The sequence below is a fragment of the Nyctibius grandis genome, chromosome 10, assembly GCF_013368605.1.
Source record: "Nyctibius grandis isolate bNycGra1 chromosome 10, bNycGra1.pri, whole genome shotgun sequence".
Classification (NCBI taxonomy): domain Eukaryota; kingdom Metazoa; phylum Chordata; class Aves; order Nyctibiiformes; family Nyctibiidae; genus Nyctibius; species Nyctibius grandis.
The window spans coordinates 4,578,356-4,597,351 of record NC_090667.1 but is presented as its reverse complement, the minus strand read 5'-3'; the positions used below and the strand labels follow the sequence as shown (position 1 = coordinate 4,597,351).

The 18,996-nt window shown below is 46.4% G+C and overlaps 1 protein-coding gene across 24 annotated transcripts in view; it reads left to right on the top strand.

The window, feature by feature from the left end:
* Positions 1 to 18,996, top strand: part of KLHL3 (kelch like family member 3) — a 118,174-nt gene that overhangs the window by 83,331 nt on the left and 15,847 nt on the right. For all 24 annotated transcript variants that reach the window (XM_068409567.1, XM_068409566.1, XM_068409573.1 and 21 more), the window contains 4 exons: positions 4,750 to 4,871; positions 11,292 to 11,454; positions 13,946 to 14,055; positions 18,590 to 18,706. In XM_068409567.1, the coding sequence (XP_068265668.1) occupies positions 4,750 to 4,871; positions 11,292 to 11,454; positions 13,946 to 14,055; positions 18,590 to 18,706 (512 nt within the window). The remainder of the gene's footprint in view (positions 1 to 4,749; positions 4,872 to 11,291; positions 11,455 to 13,945; positions 14,056 to 18,589; positions 18,707 to 18,996) is intronic.

Below are 18,996 nucleotides of genomic sequence, written 5' to 3'. Positions count from 1 at the left end.
AATTTCTTGCTCTGGTCGCCTGATCCCTGTAGTGTGGACCCTACAGAGGCTGTGCCCAGGTGGGCAGCAAAAAACTGTGTGCTGATCCTAAGGCAGGGGAGTGACCAACTTATTTAAGTCACTCTATTAAAATTAGTCCAGCCAGGAGCTGCTTAGCTTGCTTTCCTTTTCCTTGCCCTCCTTTCCAGGATGGGAACTGACTTAACCTAATACAAAGAAAATGATTGTGTGTTCTAGGGAATGGTTATTACTGTCCCTCAGCTTCAGCATAAATGAGGTTTGGGGGTTTTGCCCCTGTTTCATGTTCCTTTGCCTGTGGTCTAGGGGTTACTTCTGCCTTTTAAAAGCCTTGTGATTAGATGTTGGTTTATTTGCTTTACTGGAAGCAGAACACAGCATTTCTCAGGAAAAAGCTTGTCATTTGGGAAGCTTTTTTTCCCTTCTGTAATGGGGGGGGGGAAATACCTGAGGTGTAAACAGATGTCTGATGTGAGGTTCGCCATGGTGGCTTTATCAGTGTGGAGAGCGTTTGTGTTTCCCAGGGCACTGGCACTGCGCGGTGGAAGTGGGTATTGGCCGTGGTGGTGAGGCAGAGGAGCAAACCCTGCTCAGAGGCAGCCGTTTGCGCAGGGCACCTCGGGGAGGGTTTGAAGGTGCTCGTGATGCTCATTCCTGACAAGAAGTATAAAAAAGGGAAAGATGATTGCAAAAGCCCTCTGATCCTTAGAGGTCACCGGAGCGGGCGGGCAGCGGTGCGGGGCTGCTCATGTTTCCATGCAGGAATTCTCCAGGCCGTGTAATCCCTCACGCTGCGAGTTAAACAGTAATCAGCTAACCGCTGTCATGTGGCCGGCTCAGCGGCTCCCCTGGGCTGGGTGACAGCCTTGGCAGCTGTCCCCTCCCCCTGACACAGACCCGGGGGCAGTGGGTCAGGCAAAGACCAGTTCTCCCTTTGCTTTTATTCCAGCTAGTCCTAAATTTCTAAGGTCTGGATCCCCCTCTTGCAAAGACCGACTGCGTGATCTCCTTCCAGCTGTGGTGGTTCACTCTCTGGAGGGGGACATTTTAAAATCACAGCTTGAACATTAGTTGGTGGTTGTGGTTTGGTTTTTTTTTTTTTGCATTGCACATCAGCGGTGCAGTCCGATGGCTTGAGGCAGCCGCACAGCGTGGGTGTTTGCAGGACTGGGCAGGAGCTGCTTGTGCACGCTGAGTAGGTGCCGGAGGAGCTGCTTTCTGGGGGTGCGGGCAGCTGGAGGAGTCCCCAGGCAGCCACGCGGCACTGAGCGATCAGTGTAAAGCTGTGATCAGTGGGAACCAAACTGAGACCAGCAACTCATCCGTCTTTGCCTAATGCTTGCTCTGCAGGCACTGTCCCTGTAGGTTTAGCCTGACTTTGGACTCATGAATGACCTTGTGATGACACTGGGTTCTTCCCTCAGCTGTCTGGTGTCCTCTGGTTAGGCATTTCTCTTTGAAATAGCCTTGGGCAGTCTGAAAATAAACAGGCACGTCTTCCATTTGTAACTTCCACTGCTGAAGGAGAGACAGGACCCAGCACTTCCTAACTGAGTGTCCCTTCCCGTGTTGGCTTTCTAGAGCATTTCAAATGGTGGCTGGTCCTTGTCACCATTCTGTGGGGATGACTGGGGACAGTAATTTCCATCTGTTTAGAAGAAAACACAATACTTTCAGAAAGGATAACATACTTCAGTGATGCTGCTAGGACTGCTCCTGTGAGATACCTAGGGGAACTTTAGAAGTGCTGAGGAGGAAGCGTTAATGCAGAAACCTCCCTTGCGGATCTCACGTGCTGCTTGGAAGCACTTGATCCATGTGCGGGAGGCTGCGTTTTGGTTATCCAATGCACTCGTGTTCTACTTCAGCACATCTCTGACTTAAGAAACAACAAAAGCAGTAGCTGTGCGCTGGGAAGCCTCTCTGGAGTGCAGTGTGTAGGAGGCAGGGCAAGCTGCTGTGCTGGGTAAGCACGGCACCGTGAGCTGCTGCAGTTTATCTTGTGACAAAGCAGCAGAGCAGAGGGGAACGGAGAAAGCACCACAGGGTGTTGAGTGTGATGCATGAAGAGCTTGCCTTCATGAGGGGCTGGTGTCTGCAAAGTCTGTCCCTTAAAGAGGGTCTGCTTGAAGCCACTCTGCCTGTTTTACCTGCCTTTGCTCCCTTCTACCCTGTCCCTCGTGTCTGCCCGACTGCAGCGGTGTGGGGACAGGGTTGGTGTGGGGCAGCCCTGCACCAGCTTGCTTCTTTCCCAGCACAGCCCTTAGGTATGAGAGATGATAGTAGTGCTTTGAAGTATTCTGTCATTCAGGTATCAGGTAGGGCTGCAGTCTGACTTGTGAAAGACATCTTAGGGGGTGGGTTTTGTAGCCTTTAAAGCTTTTTTTTTTTTTTTTTCCCCTGAAAGGGTGTGGGACGAGATGCTTTAATTGACCCACCGTATGGCTGCCCACAGTGGTGCTTTAGAGGCTGCATTTGCCTTGGGTCCCACCTTGGAGGAGGGGACAGCTTGTTGCCCACTCCTGATCCCCACCAGCCCCTGCTTTGTTTCGCTTGTGGTGTCTTCAGGTGCTTCCTCACTCCGCAGCGTTAGAGATGTGTCCGGACCAGCACGTCTGGCAAGTGGTGGGCACTCGGTCACACCAGCGTGGCTGGAGGAGTCGGATCCCATCCGACCGTGGGGCACAGCACACGAGACTCCCCTTTCTCATCGTGCTGGGCTGTTACCAGAGCAGAGGCAGCGGAGGCTGTTAGTATGCAGGGCTGGCAGCTTGCTGGTGGGTGTGGAAGCCCACACAGCCTTTATTTTTGTTGCCTGTGTCACATGAACACCACAAAGACAGATGATGTTATCGGATCGGTCTCTCTCAGCTATTTCTGCGTCGATCTCTGGGTGTGTGCATCTGAGCCTACCCTCTGCCCCGTGGGCTCTGGCTTCTCCGCTTGCCCCTTGCTGTGCGGGCACAGGAGGGCTTGAACTGGGTGTTCCTTACAGGCACCTCCAGCTCCACGTGGGCTGACAGGGATCGGCCTGTTCTCAGAAGCCCCCTCTCATCTCCGGAGATTGGGGGTTGTTTTTGGGAGGGGAAGTGCGTGAAGGAGATGACATTTAATTTGTCCATTAAAGTCTTACCTGCTTTGAAGGTGTCCCAAATGTAGGTCATTTATCCCTTTGTACTTGTACATTTGTATTCGTGGGCTTCACTGAATAATGTTTTATTATTTAATTTTAAAAATTTAATTTGGGGCAAATGTTATTTCAGTCTACATTTCCCTTGGGACATTGTTGACTCTTCTAATACTTATGGTCTGACCCTGCTCCTGTTATTTACCTCCTTATTGGCATAAGTGAAGCCTGCAAAATTTAATTTCCAGAGTCCAGATTTTGCTCAAGCTTGGACCTTCTTTGGCATCTGACTCTGTGCTGTGCCCTTAATGTACCCAATCACGTATTGTCGCGTGCTGTACAGAGATGTAGGATGTAATTACTTCTCCCATAGGCTGCAGGAACTATTTTTCCTCTTAATCCCACAGCAGTACTGAGTCACCAGATTGCTTAGAGTGGTGATTATTCATGCCCAGGTTTAAGAATTGACATTTCTTCATGCTCTCCTTTGTTTCGCTTTGTTTTTTCCCTTATCGTTTTCTTTCCGCTTGGGAATTTGTTCTTTCTTTTCTGTGGTTCCTCAAGATCTTGGTGATTAAAACGTGGGTGAGGTCACTGTGTGTGTGGATGCCAGAAGGGGCCCAGGGTGTCCTTTCTCCTCCTCCCCACAGCACGCTTGTGTTGCTGTGACCTGCTCCTGCTACACACGGGGTTTGTGCGTATGGTGCCTGCACAGCGTTGGCCGTGGCAGCGATGGGGAAGGTGTGTGTAAAGCCCTGGTTCATGTATAGGCTCCTACACAGACATGGCTTTTACTTGTATATCCATAAGGAGACATGATTGCTCTAGTTCTGTGTTTTTTTGTTTTGTTTTGTTTTTTTTTTAAGTTATGTATTTGGAGCAAGGGTGCAGTTTGGATCCAAAGCCTTGCCACTGAGGTGTGAGGTTGGGAAGGCGAGAGGTGAGAAATACATCTTTCTGCACAGTTGCTTTGCGTAAGGTATAACTGTGTGAACAGGTTACAGCAGGGTAATTTAGGAAAGAAGCTTGCAGCACGCTGGATATAACTGCTGCCACGTGTGCTTGTTTTCCACAGCAGGTTTCAGGCTCTTCCTAAAGAAGCAGGGTAATGCTGCCTTGCTTTTATTGTAGAGTATATCATGAAGCACCCTAACTTAGCTGTTGCAACTTACTCATCTACATATATATATATAAATTAACATATATATTTTATATATATTATTTAAAAAAAGCCCTACTAAGACCTGTCCTTCAGGTCTGTCTGTGTGATGAGACATAGTTGAAGGTCATACTGGTTTTTTTGTGGCCCCTGTATGTGTTTGAAGGTGGGTGAACCTTGACAGGTTCTTTTCCTGCAAGAAGTAGAGCTTGTTACATTTATTGGCTTGTTTTATTTTACACTAGTGTCTTCAAATGTTGAGGTGTTCTTTAGGTGGCATGAAGAAGCTTCTAGGAATCTCGCTGGTTGTCCTTCGATGGTCAGGGATAGTGCCAGGGCAGTCTTTTAGTCAGATACTAGGAGGATGTGCTAGATGTATGGGGAGCAAGGGCCTGCAAAGAGATCCTGCAAAGCAGACTAACTGTCCTTTTGAAATGAATTTCAGGAGACATGTCTGAAAGTAAAGCCAAGAAGATTGAGATAAAAGACGTTGATGGGCAGACCCTGAGGAAGCTGATTGATTACATCTACACGGCCGAGATCGAGGTCACGGAAGAGAACGTGCAGGTAGGTCTGGTTCAGTGGCTCCTGTGGAGACCCAAGTAAAAAGCTTGGAACTCAAAGGCACAGGTCCTTCAGGGGTGAGTGAGCTCTTCAGGCTGCAGAAACTAAAAAAGGTTGAGCTTGAAAGGAGCTACTTCCAGCCTCTGTTTAGTCTTGAGGCACTTTGCTGCTTTCCCGGCGCTTAAGTCATGTTGCATTTAGCTTTTGTGTCGAGCTTTTATAACGAGAGCAGGCATTCGCTTCCAAGAAGCTGTGCTGACTTGTGGGTCAGTCTGGCGAAGGTCAAAATAGACTCAAACAAGCAGAGAGTCAAACGTTGTTTTAAGGTCATGGCCGAGGAGTCTGGCTGTTAGTTTTTAAATTCTTCTGGGCAGAGTTGTTTGGCAGAGCTTTGAGTGGAATATGTTGCTCAAATGAGGGCATTCTTCCTTTTTTTTGTGTGTGCACTCCGTCTTGAAGTTCTTTGAGGTAAATATTTGTCTAGAAGGGGAAAGAGTAGTTGAAAGGCAGCCTACAGATAAAGTGGGATGCTCAGGAAAAGAGCGTTTCGCTGTGTCACGTGGCTGTGGCTGCTGGTAAAGCTTTTTCTTTGATTCTGCTTGTATTTGTGGTAAGAAAATGGCTGAGCACTTAGCCACTGATTTCTGGAAGGGATGCTGGGAGCTTGTATGTGGATGTGCTTTTCGGTTGGTCTCCGTGTTTGTTTGCAAGTGGCAGTTTGAGTCTGTTGTCTTCCTGTCTGTGACGCTGGAGAGAGACAGGCAATGCTGCTGCATGTGTCCTGTTGACCTAATTAAGATGGCAAAATTAGACAGGTTCTTGCTGTGGATGAGACATGCTCTTCTGCTCCAGTCCCTCAGGGAGGGCGCAGGTTCTTGCTGACCTGTCACTCTTCCTGCAGGAATGTGGAGCTATGTCTACTTTGCAGTCTAAGCCCTGTGCCATCCTTGATGATCTACATCTGTGGGTGCCTTTTCTTGCCCCTTTTGCCCTCCAGTTTTACAAACTTGACTTTCTGGTGTGCTCTGAACCTGGCAGTTCATTCACAGGAGTGTGGACACTGGTTGCCCTACAGTGAGGCTGTGCAAGACAAGCCACTGGGGACCAACAGTGAAGAGACCTTCAAGGTGGCATTACAGCAAAGGAGCTGAGGCTCAAACCCAGCTGTGGGTCACTTGGGCTAACTGTGCTCTGTGTAGCCCATGCTTAATTACAGTGTATAGTCAGGGTCATAAGGAGCTGAGATACAACATTACTTCAGTGGGGAACTGGGGTGGAGTTCCTTGGACCTCTGGGATCTTCTGTTGCTGGAGGAAAAATGACATTTACACACTCTCAGACTGGTCCCTTTTCCTGTGGGAAATGTGAAGACTGTATCCACATGCTTTCTCAAATGTATGCTTTCCTTCCCTGCTGCTGGTTGTTAGGTGGCCCAGAAGCACCCACTCGGCACGTGGGATGTGCTGAGCTCGGGATACCATCTGGTGTGCTGGCCCAGTCACTCTGCCTTGAATGAAGCTTGCTTGAAGTGACTACACGTGCTCTGGCTGTTTTCTCATGAGAGCATTTTAGTGCTCGAGTACAGCTGCACCTGGGTATAAGCAGCATTGCGGGAGCTGGAGCAGGCTGGGGAGCCAGCTCGGTTCTGCACTGCGTTGGCAGCGTAGACCTGCCCAGAAGGTCCGTGAAGTTCAGATGTTACCAATTCTGAGCAACCAGAAAGCTATCTTTTTTAGTAAAACCTAACCAAAGCCTGCCTTCTGTGGCCTAGGGATTACAAAGAGTTAAAAGAAGAGCCCTGTCTATATTTTGGCTCCCATCTCTCAGACAGCAAGATTAAAAAATGTAAATTTGGTGAATACTAAGGTTTGGGCATAGTGATTTTTTCCCAATCTAATAAAGCAGGTCCTTTTACTACAGGATTTATTTAAGTAACCACTCTGTGAGTAACTCTTTAGGCTAGAGGCAAATTTTTCATGGGAGCTAAGAAATGAAGCTGATCTGATACAAGATTAACTGACTAGTGTAAATTTTATTATGGGTTAAAAATGTCCATGCTGAAAATGTTTTATGGCATTTAATATAATTTTGTGATGAAACCAATAGAAAGTTTAAAGAGAAATTTCCATCCTGTCTCTGGGCATTTTACCCCTGAGCAGAATGCCATAAATAGGTTGATATTCACAGCCTCAGGAAGAAAAGTTTACAGAAAATAATCTCTGATTCCTTGGAGAGGCTCACATCAGTGAAGGCAAACGACATGAACAACAAAATATTAAGCTCCTTGCAGTGTCTGGTTTGGATTAGCAATGTCAGTCTTAGGAAGAAGTGAGCAGGTTTGGTCCCTTGCGTTGTCGCATCCTCGTGCTGCACAGCTCTGTGTCAGCCGTCCAGCTGGAAGGACACCTCGGTAGTGCTGGTCTGCAACGTTCCTTCACCGTCATGCTTGAGCATGGTGAGGCTTTCCCTTTTCCCTGCAGGTATCTCCTGAGGTTTCCTATTGCCATGTCGTGAGCTCTAATTTTCTAGCAGGGTGAGGGTGCGTTTTAAAGGGGTTTTGTGCAGTGTGACACACAGTTTTGCAGACTTTCCTCTGTAGCTGGAAGAAGCAATTTCTGGGTGTAGGTGCCAGCTAATTTCATTGTAGAAACTACAAGAAAAAAGATCGCTAAATGGTATTAACTGAACAGATGCAGCCAAGCTACCAAAACATGTGAATAAATGAAACGACAAGTTCTTGTCAGTGAGCAAAATAAAATGAGAGCAGAATTGAAATGAGAAAAATGAGCAGCAAAGGTAACATGAGAGTGCAGGAATGAGTGTTCCCAATCGTGCTCAAATGCTGAGCGCTGCCCAGCACTTCACAACAACAAGACTTTTCACGGTATTTTTGTTGTTTCTTTTCTAACAGAAGCCTGTCTCTTTTTTCATTTATAGGCCTCAGGAAGTGAGACTCTTTTTCTAAGCACATATTTTTGTAGCTGGTTGTCATTTCATCGCACAAAGTGTTCTTTGGGATTTTTAAGTAAGGAAGGGTGTGTGTATAAGGAGCCAAGCCTGTACAGTCAGTTCCAGTCATCATCTACGTAGTGAATTACTGGGGGATAAAGGGGATTTTCAGTCCACCCTAGCTCCAGAAGAGAGAGCACCAAGCTCATGTGGGAGCAAATACTCTCTTCCAACTCCGTTGGGGGTACCTGAATGAGAATTGCACCAACAAATGCAATCCTGCTTTATGCATTGGAACCTCTTTTTTAGAGTGAGATTTCAAGGCAAAAGTCCTGATTAACCTGTTTTCACACATAAATTCTTACGAATGAGGTGCAGTGTACCACATGTGTGGTGTGTCCTTGTATACTACCACAGGTTGAGATATGGCTCATATTGAAATATGGCCCTTCTCGAAAGAAGAGCAAAGAGGTGTATGGAAATCATCTCTCTGGAGGAAATAGATGTTGAAACTGTCAGCTTTGCAGACATAATAATTGTAATAAAAAATGGCTTGAGAAAGGAGGAAAAAAGCTTTGCTAGAAGCTGGAGCGTTTCCTTTTCAGAAGTGTGCTTCTGCACCTCAGCTTTCCCTAGGGACCTAGGACTGCCCAACAAAGGAAGGAGAGTGTCTGTGACAGATGCAGTTTTAATGACAAAGGGACGATAAGTTGGTCAGTTCATCTTCCTTCCCCCTGTTCACTCCAAAAGCTGCAACTATAGTAGGTGAAAGCCCAGAGTGAGACACAGAGTCTGTTCAGTTAAAACCAAGTATTTAACCTGCCTTGCAAATGCAAGATCTGCTTGTTCCTCTGGTCATGGATTGCCCTGGGAGGGTGCTTGGGAGCTGTCTCCCTGTGTGGGCAGATGTGCAGTCCCAGCTGTGGCCCTGGATGTGCTGCTGAGGATTACAGCCAGTACCCTGCTTTGGCTTCCAATTTGACTAAGTTATAAAAGCAGCTTATAAGCTTTAATACAGCCCCTGCCTGGGGGAAATGCTCCCCTCAGTTTTGCAGGGGAGGAGTGGTGTAGATTAACTCTTGGGCAAGGTTACCTGGAAAGCTGTGGCAGAGCAGGGAACTATCCCCAGTCTCTGAAGCCAAGCGTTAATACCATGCCTGTTGAATGAACCTTACACAGAACACTGTTGGCTGAAAGATGTTTCTAGTTCAGAGACATCAAAGGTTTGTGAAAGTATTTAATTGCACAGGCAATGTTGTGTAAAACCTGAGGCTGGTACAGAGTCTGCAGAGCGAGAGAGCGCAGCTGGTGAACGAGATGGTTGTGGGTGTGTGTATCTATACACACACCATAGATGAGGCTCTGGACATAATTTATTTAGCAAAGAAGTCAGTCTCAGTAGTAATAGCAGATAATTTTGACATGGTTTCAAAAGACGATTGGATTTTGGTATGGAGGCTGATCTGGTAGAGAAGCCAGCTCTCTGTAAATCCTTCACAGTGTTGGAGTTCAAATACTAAAAGCCAAAGACCCAAGCGAGTAACTTGCCTGGATGTTAATGGGGTTGCAGTTTGGTCCTGCTGCATGTTTAGGCAGGGCATTTCCTCTTGTTATTTCTAAAGGAAGCAGACTTTGTGCTTGCGGATATCCTTTGCTTGCTTTTCGCCTTCCCTGGCAAAAACAAGATGAGTGGTGAGATCTTCAGCTGGGAAATAAGAAAGAGAAAATCCACTCATCCCTTGATAGGCCATTTATATCCTACTTCTAAAAAGTATTATATGATAATGCCCCTTTCCCGCTAACTGCAGTGGCGTAAGGCTCCTTCTACGCCCTGTCAAGCCAGCACAAGGCTGTACCAGCAGCACTAGGATGTCCGGGGGGCTGTGGCATGTGGGTATTAGTGATGGCAGTGAGTAGCCTCTGTTTTAGAGGCAATATCCCTCTCGAGGGATACTCAAGGTCAGCAGCCCTCCTGGATTTGCAGGCACGTCTGCTGGATGGATGGGGAGTGCGTGGAGGACGCTCTGGCTGGTGTATGGCCAGAGATGGTTTGCAGAGAGCCTGATTTCTTTACCCATGGCCCTTATGCAAGTCAGGTGCACGCCTTTCTGCTGATATAAGGAGATGGTTCAGCTAGATAGAAAGTGGTTCACAGCTAGGTTTCAAAAATGCGAGAGCATTGTTATCTCGATTTAATCAAAACCACAAACTAATCTCCTCCTGGCATCAAGAGGCTTGGGCCAAAATAGGCTCCTGGGTTAATTGATTTGTTTTTTTTATTGTTGCCTGTTGGGGTGGCTGCTTGGCAGCAGTCAGACACTGTACAGCTGGGCTGGAGCTGGAATGCTTCATTGGCTTAGAAAGGACCTGGGGCAGGTTGTGAGTGTCCTGCTCTGATGTGGAAGGGGACTGTGGGGGCAGGCAGGGACGTGGAAGGGACGTCTTTTTCCCTTCTCTGCCATCGAGATGTAGGGAGGCGATTGCAGTTAACTTGTTTGTTTTGTTTAACAGCTGATTGGGTTTTTTTGAGTTGGAAATAATTTTCCAGAAATCTGTGCTCAGATGGTGAGCACAGATGCCTGGTTGGAAGGACATGTGTGAAGCAGCCAGAGCTACGGAAGAGCTGGGATAAGACATGTCTGCAGTTGCTGTACGACGGAGGAAAGGAAGTAGCTGATGTCACGGGCTGTAACATCCCGACTGACTTTATTTTCTGCTTCCTGTCCTGCTCTCTGGCCTCAAAGGTGGTTTTTCCAGCAGATGTCACGTTCCTGATCCACTGCTGTCTCCCTTTTCTGTGCTTAGTTTTGTAGATACAAAGCAGTACCTCATTTTCAGATGCAGTCATGAACCACAAGTGTCCACAGCATTTTGTGTGAGCAAAAATGAGGGCAGTTGATTTGAACAGTTGGCCCCATCTTTCCTGAGCGCCTTGCTGTCACCAAAACCTGCTTGAGCTTCTGTGAGCTCCCTCTCTTACACGCCATATGGTGTTGGAACACCTCTGCTCAGAAGCCAATATGGTTTTGTTGGAAATAAGAAAGTTCAAGGTTTTGAGAAGTGCTGGGCTGCTACAGGCTTTGAATGTGATGATAAGGCATATAAATAATATAAAGCTCTTAAGGGCAAAAACACGCAAACGTGTGTGCAGGACCTACCTGCAGCAAAGCCAGAAATTCAGGTGCATATGTGGTTGCTTGTGTTTTGTCCTCCCTTTACCTGCCTTGAGGTCTTGTGGGGAGAAGACATGAGGAGAAAGAGCCCTGCTTTTAGCCCAACACAGGATAGCCGTTCCCATCTCTCGGAGCATAGATGAGGATCTTCTGCATATGGATAGTGCTAAAGCTGTAACCTTCCTTCTTGTACCCTGCAGGGATGTGTCCCTGTCTGAAGGGACATTGCATCTTATTTGTGCAAGCTGTGAATCAAACTTGCTTTGTCACTAACTCTGATTCCCCGTTCTTGCCTTTGCAGGTTTTGTTGCCAGCTGCTAGTTTATTGCAATTGATGGATGTCAGAAAAAACTGCTGTGACTTTCTTCAGTCCCAGCTGCATCCCACGAACTGCCTTGGAATCCGAGCTTTTGCCGACGTGCACGCGTGTACCGAACTGCTGCAGCAGGCAAATGCCTACGCAGGTGAGGGAAAGGTTGTCTGTTTGTTGAGTTAAACCTGCTTCCAGGTGCAGCAACTTGTAGGTTGAACAAGATCAGCACGTCCTGGTTGGTCTCTTTGTGCTTCTAGTATTAGAACAGGGAAGGGAATACTTTATTGGGTTGTAGTCTTGTAACTTTCTGTGATGCTGCAAATTGTGAAATGTTGTTTGGTCACAGGGGGACACCTAAGGAGCTAAAAAAACCTGATCCTCTGGATCCCAGCCCACAGAATAGTTCCTTAGTGTGTTCCTAGTAAGCTCTTTGGCCGCCTGTTCAGCAGCACAGTGTTGGTGTGCGGGTGTCCTCCCCGTGTACGCTGCCCTGTGAGAGCAGTAGGCAATGCTGGGGATTTGTGCATTCTAGGAATAAATGGCACTGGGCAAAATTAAATCTTGTGCATGGGAGTGGCAACACTCAGCTAAAATTGTCATGCAGTTTGAGCCTCGGATCCGTGGAGCAATGGCCACTTACCCCAAGGGCGGATAGACACTTGTCTCCTTGAGAGTGGATGTGTTTGGTTGCAATAAGTAGGTGCAGGCGATGGCTTTCAGCATTTCTCCTCTATGTTGTAAATGTAAAGCTGTTCCAAGCAGCCCCATGCTCTCAACTCCCCAGCACTTTCCAATCTCCTCTGACAGAGTTGCCCTTGACCTCTGCCTGGGAGAAGCCTGTATTTCTCCACTCAGTTTGTTTTTCTGTCTATTTGTATAGGAAAAAATACACCTGCTGTCTCCCAGAGCACCTGCTCTGTCCTGCAACATTTTCCTCGGTACGGTTTTGTCCTTAATTGGACCATAAGTAGGCTCAGTGGAATAAAAATGTGCCCACCAAGTCCTCCCCTATTCTCCTGCAAAGAAAAGTAAAACCTTTTCAGCTGCTTTGGCTGTATTATCCCCTGGAGGAAAGGGTACCCTGGAAGGAATGGTTAATTGTATAAAGGCTTGCTTGTAATATCTCATTATCCTTCCTTCCAGGCCCTGTTTAATCTTTAACCCAACAAGCAGTGCATTCACTGTATATTTATTTGGTTATTTGGCAATTAGAAAGTCTGCTTTGTTGTTTTATTGGCCTTCATAAGTCCCAGTTAGTACAACAGCCCATGTAATGTTAATGGAACTCCATTAATAAAAATGCCATTAAAATTCTTTTCACCGTGTTGTTTATGTAACAGCGTTAAACCAAGACAGAAGTCCCCAAGCTCAAGAGTCCATGTGTGCATGAGCTCAGTTACTTGAGAAATGCTTAATTCTGGCCAATGGATAACTTTAGGAGGTGGAGGAGCCTCCTTGATGCTGGCACAAGTTACTTTACTAAAATCAGTAAATATTTTTACTTGCTTCCAACTCATAACAAGAGATCAAATATCTTTCTACTGCCAGATGCCAGTCCAGAATGGATAGGAGATTCTGTCCAGAAGTCAGGCTGCATCCAGCTTACCGTGTGGGGAGCATTTCCTTCTTCTCAAGTATTTAAGGCCAGAAGAGTTGATTAGATCTTATATATGATTTACAGCATAACAGAGTATTAAACTTTATCCGGATACTGCTATTTTTATTCAGAACCTTTGGCTTAGCTGTGGTATTATGGTCCCCACTAGACCAAGTAGGGTCCATGACTGGGGAAGCCCAAGTGCCCTCTGCAGCACCAACATTGGTGAGGATTGTTCAGGTGTGATCTCCAAGGAGCTCCTCTCTGGAAGTTATGCCAGGTTGTGTCCCTGTGGTGCTGCTTTTTGTCAGGCAAAGCGCTTTGCAGAAGTGAAAACTAGAGGCAGATCTTGCTGTGGAGGCACCTCTTTGTATACATGAGTCTGAGCTTCTCAAAGGATTAGAGCTTGAAAAATCTGCTTCAGATAAAGTGTCTGAGATTCAAGTTTCTGTATTTCAGCCAAAGATAAATGGGACTCAGCAAAGGGCAGGTCAGATTAAATTGGTATGTATATGTAACAAATGCTTGCAAAACTAAAATTGTCTGCAACTGGCTAACAACGGTTTTGACCTAGAAATTATTTTTTTAGAAAGTAATTCTTTTCTAGTGCCTTTTGGCTAGATGTAAAGCTTGACAGATTCAATGATCCTTTTTGATCCTGTGTTGCAATCAGTCATAATTCTACCAGTTTGGGATTATAAGCAGTGATGTGTATTTTGTTTTCAGGTGGCTCCCAAAGTTACAGCATGGAGGGATTTGGAGGCAAAAAGGGAGAAAAAGAAGTTTGTAGAGTTGCAGACTTAAGCAGACAGGGGCAAAGCTGCTGGGGAAGATGGGTGCTGAGGGTTTGGAGTAGGAGCATTTCTTTAACCTGCTCTGAGACTATTTTCTGTTTTCTGTTCCTCCGTGCAGTCGCAGCGTGGTGTTTGTCTCGGGTGCTCAGAGCTGTAATCAGAGCAGTTCTCTGAATGCCGTGGTCCTCCCATTGACGTAAAGCATGGATTTCATTATAATTTTCTGTTCCCCCTTTTCATTTGTTGAACAGAGCAGCACTTTCCTGAGGTGATGCTAGGAGAAGAATTTCTTAGCCTTAGTCTGGACCAGGTTTGCAGTTTAATATCAAGTGACAAGCTCACAGTCTCCTCTGAAGAAAAGGTACAGTAAATTGTATAGCAATAGTGAATGTAAGAATGCTGGAATGTTTCTAGATCTTCCATCAGGAACTGTTCTCATGTTATGCTCTTTAGGGGCCATTTTCCAACGGAGATCATGTGGAAAGGAAAATTAAAAATAATGTGAATCCTAAAAATGCACAAAAATGACCTTCACTTGGTTGTTCTTTGCAGGAAGTAATGATTCTCAGATCCATATCACTTCCAAAAGCCCTGGGGGCCAGAACCGAATACCTTCCCTCTCTGGAAGACTAGGAACCTCCAATCTGCTGTTGTGTAAAGCTCTTATTACCTGCTGTAAAACCTCAAAAAAAGGTGAATTTCATTAGGCCAGGGAAGAGTATTGGCTTCTGCTGCACGTTGAACAGAACAACTAAAGGTGGCCCATAACCAAAAAGAAGGAAGGAAACATTTTTCTAGCATCATCAGTGTTTTTAATGGAAGAGGGGGGGAAAAAAGGCACTGGTTGATGTTGTTTTGTGGTTGAAATGTTCAGTACATCTTGTGTAGTCTGTAGTCCCGGGAAGGAGGGTGACCAGTGCTTATGGTACTTGGTGAACACCAGGTCCAGCCCCTTTCTCTGGGGGCAAACTCGGAGGCTTCGGGGATGAGTTTCTGCAGGCATGGGGCTGGCGTGGGCGTCTCAGAGGGGTGCTGCGAGGTGCCACCCAGGCAGGGCCAAAAAGGGAAAAAACAAATGGTGTGAACCCACAGCAGAATCGCTTTGCATGAGCCAAGCAGCCTGCAAAGGGAAGTGCAAGTTTAGTAACCAATTTTTCCAATCCTGTGCAGCATTGTTAAAAAGCTTTTATTGGCCTTGTGCCCGGAGAAATCAAAGTACTCCTTCCCTCATCTGAGCTTTATACAATCAAAACCAGTATTTCTTTAGCTGATTGTAAAAGTTGAGAGTGCAAGGCAGTGGGAGGAAATGTAAGCATAAGCTGCACGTTCAAAACAACAGATATGAATAACAAGAGAGAGGCAGAGAATGGGATTGGAACATAAACATGAAATATGTGCTGGAGACCAAGGAAGTGCTGAAAATTGAGGACAGACTCGTAGGCTGCTGTTTTATGTTAGCTTCAAGACAGACAAGCAGTTTCCTGACCTTTATTCTTCCTGTCTGCTAATGTATGAGATATATATTATAAAAAAATAAATATGTGTACATAAAAGGATATATATGTGTATGTATATCTATACATACATGCACACACATATCTATGTGTGTGCATGTGCACACGCGATGGATAGATAATTATTTTTAAGCAACAAGGTGTTTTAAGTAGGCAAATACCTCAAACATCTGAGAGCTAAATTGTCGCAGGCACATTTCATGAGAGGTTCCTGTTCTTGCCGTGCCTCATAGGTGCTGCAGTACACGTGAGCCAGAGCCTTTCCATCTCTGGGTCACTGGGAAGTGTTGTGGCTAAGTCCTTCCAAGGCCAGAAGGTACCAAGGCCAGGGAGGGGAAGTATTGCCCTTATAATGCTTTGAGACCAGGTGTGTGTGCCCAAGAGCTTGTGTGTTCTCCCCTTCCTCTGCCACCCCCCAGCTAGTACCTATTGGCCTAATAAAATATGTTCTTTATCTCCACAAATTTTGGCATACTTATATCCTTAGGCCATCAGGACTACAAAAACTGTCTGCTACGACAGAAGTCTATTTTAATTGTGAAATGGCGACAACATTCACAGGTTATCCCCGTTATTCAAAGATTATCCTCCTTTCTCTCCCTCTCCCCCTTGCATTGCCAGCCTCTGCAGTTGCACAGGCCCTTTTGGCCTAGGGCAAAGGTTTATTTTGGTCCCTGCCTGCTCTTTTTGCTATAGCTGAGTACTTTGAAGACAGTTTTATCCATGCTTTCTGTACCTGACCTCATTGGCTCTTTAATTACAACAGTGTACGCAAGCAAGGAAAAACTATACAAAATAATGTTTATTCCTATTTCCTAATGCCTTGAGAAGGGGCTCCTGCCAGCTCAGAACAGTGACGAAAGAAATTTTTAAAAGGGTTGGGATTCTTGGATTGGGGATTTTACACAGAGCCCAGTAATCGACTCATCGTCTCGTGCTGCTAACATGCAGTAGAAGCTGGTGCACAGCTTGGTCCTCACTCCTGGGAGTATCTTAACAACTGCATTTTTGGCTAAAGAGACTGGGAAGACGTCTGGGCTTGCTCTTTGCTTAGGTAGTACACGCAAAGGGGGTGTTCCAGGCTTTTACCCTTCTACTCCATAGAGTGGGAAATCTGCTTCTCCCAAGCTTAGGACTGCTCCTACAGCCAGGAAGGTGCCAGCCGCTAACTCAGCCTGTGCCTCTGCTCTAAATAAAGCTGTGTGGGTAATGGCTCCGTTTCATCACACCCCGGCAGCGGGTCATGCGTGGCTGGAAAAACCCGTGTCCTGGGGGAGCGGCGGCAGCTGCTCGGGGTCTGCAGCGGGCACAGCGTGTGGAGGGAGGGCATGGCAGCAGCGGGGACAGATGTGGCCTTTAAATAGAGATACTGCTGTCTTGGATTAAGATTTTTTTCCCCCCTTCTTATAAAATTAGGAATCGGAGCCAATGGAAGGTGCCAGAATCTGATTTTTTTTAAAATGTCTGTTATTTTTAGAGTAGGCACAGCAGGGTAGTGTCAGTGTATGCCTAACTCGGGAGCAGCCTCCAGCACCGAGGAAGCAGTTTATTCCTCGTGCACATTTGCTTTACCTTCTTTTAAGACTTGTTCACTGTCATCTTGGTCTGTAGCTGGGTATGTCCCAGTCCTGTGACCTGTTTTGTAGCTCACCATTTGTGCAGAAGAGGTTAATGAAAAGCATGTTTGTTGGCTAAACATTTGCTTTATGCTCCTTCCACACTCATTTGCAATTAAAAATCTCATAACAACTTAGTTTCTACTTTAAATGCCTCATAACCAAAGTGAAATTGTTTGTTTGTTTATTTTCATTTTAAAAATACTTAAAGACTCTGCAGTAGTTATCTTCCTCTGCGTTTGCTCGGGTTTGATTACACGGCTCCCTGTTGCGTTGCTTAAATCCTCATCGCAGCGTCCTGAATTCCAAACAGTTCAGCAGGAGCATTTGTTGGCATAGGAAATGAGGCTGGTGCTTTACTGCTTTTTTAAAGTCTATAGCTTAGCCAAGAGGAGGAAACCCCTTTCCACCCTGCCTCTCCTTTGGCGGAGGACGTGTCTGCTGGTGCCTCCTGCAGATACATTTGCCAGCAACAAGAGGGGACTGAGAGCTGGTGCCCTCAGTTCTGGCTGATTTTGTCAAATTAGTGACCTTGGCCCAAACAAAATGGTTTTGTGGGGAGTGATGGGAGGGATGGAAAGAAAGAAAAAAATAGCTGTGCAAATTGGCCTGACCATTTGATGACCCCAGAGGGAAGTTGAAACCAAGGGCAGGTGTTGAGTGTGCTGGGGCGAAGGGCCAGGAATGCCTTTTGGGGGAAGCACGGGACGGCTGGGGTCTGCAGGAGATGGCTGTGCTCAGCCCCCCGTGAGTAACCGGGTAGCGAGAGCACGTGGGGAATTTTGCCTGTAGATGCGAGTTAAGGGTCAGAATTTAATTGTGACTCTGTGGGGAAACTCCACTGCAAGGATCCAGATCCCACCGTGCAGCATCCGAGACTGCACCAGCCCCTCTCCTTGCCTCGTGCGGTGTTTCAGGAAGCCTTTCCCACTCCCGGTGACATTTTTAGGCCTTTCTTCGGGGAGGAGTGAGGCTCACAGTTACATAAGCACATGCATATTCATGCCAGGAGCCCATGTAGGACGCTTCTGCCCACGCCTGTTCATCGCGCAGGGCTCTGCGTGGCTCCTGCTGCACGGGGTTGTTTGTGCCCAGTTCGTCACGGAGTCAAAGTCTGGATGGTTATCTGAACCGGTTGGATCTGGGAGGAAAGCTAGGTTTTGGTTCAGACCAGAAGTCCAGCGTGCCCTTGTTTCCCTGCAGAAGTATCTGGGTTATTTTTAGCGGTGAAACGCGTGCGTGGCTGCAGACGGGGTTTTTCCTGCGCGGGTGGTGAACTTGTCCTGAGGAATTCTTCGTTTTGGGGGGTAGGGGGGGAGCTGGTGCAGTGATTAAATGTGATGGTGAGCGTAGTGACTTACTGTGTGGCCAGACTGCTTTGGGAGATCTCTCTTACCAGGACTAATCGTTGTGGCTGATTTCATGAATAATGCCCAGTGCAAATGTCAGCGGCTAATTAAGTTTCCTGGCTGCCTTCCAGTACTAATGTCCAAGAGGTATATGATTGTCCTGGAGACACACTTAGCTTTGGGAGTGATACAGCACATCTCGATGTGAAGTTGCTTATTAATATGCATGGTCAGCTCACCTCTTCGCTACCGTGGTGCTTGTGCTTTGTGCATAGTCATGACTTTTTCATGTGTTTGATAGAGATCTTGCACCTCCTTCCTTCGACGTTGTAAAATCACAATACTTCTGATTTTGGGTAGGTGGCTGCACAAGTCTCTTCTCTCTTTGCCGTTTTAATTGTACTTTATCTGTGTAGGTCTTTGAAGCGGTTATTTCTTGGATAAATTACGAGAAGGAATCTCGTTTAGAGCACATGGCTAAACTGATGGAGCATGTTCGCCTACCCCTTTTGCCCAGAGATTATCTTGTCCAGGTTAGTCTGCAAATAAGTGATTAATACTTGCACTTAAGATGCTGGTAGCTCCTTAATCAATGGCTTGGCTGTTTGTGTCTGAAATGGGTAATTTGGCATGACACTGAGTCTGTAAACAGAGAAATAAGAGGAAAAACTGTGTGGACTCTGCAATCGATGTGTGTGTGCAGAAACATTCAAAATTCTGACTCAAATAAAAGAAATTACTTATTTTGTACCTAGGCTCTGGATGAATTCTCCTCTGCTGAGTTAAGTGTCTGGCAGAGGGTGGTAAAATGGAGGGAGCACTG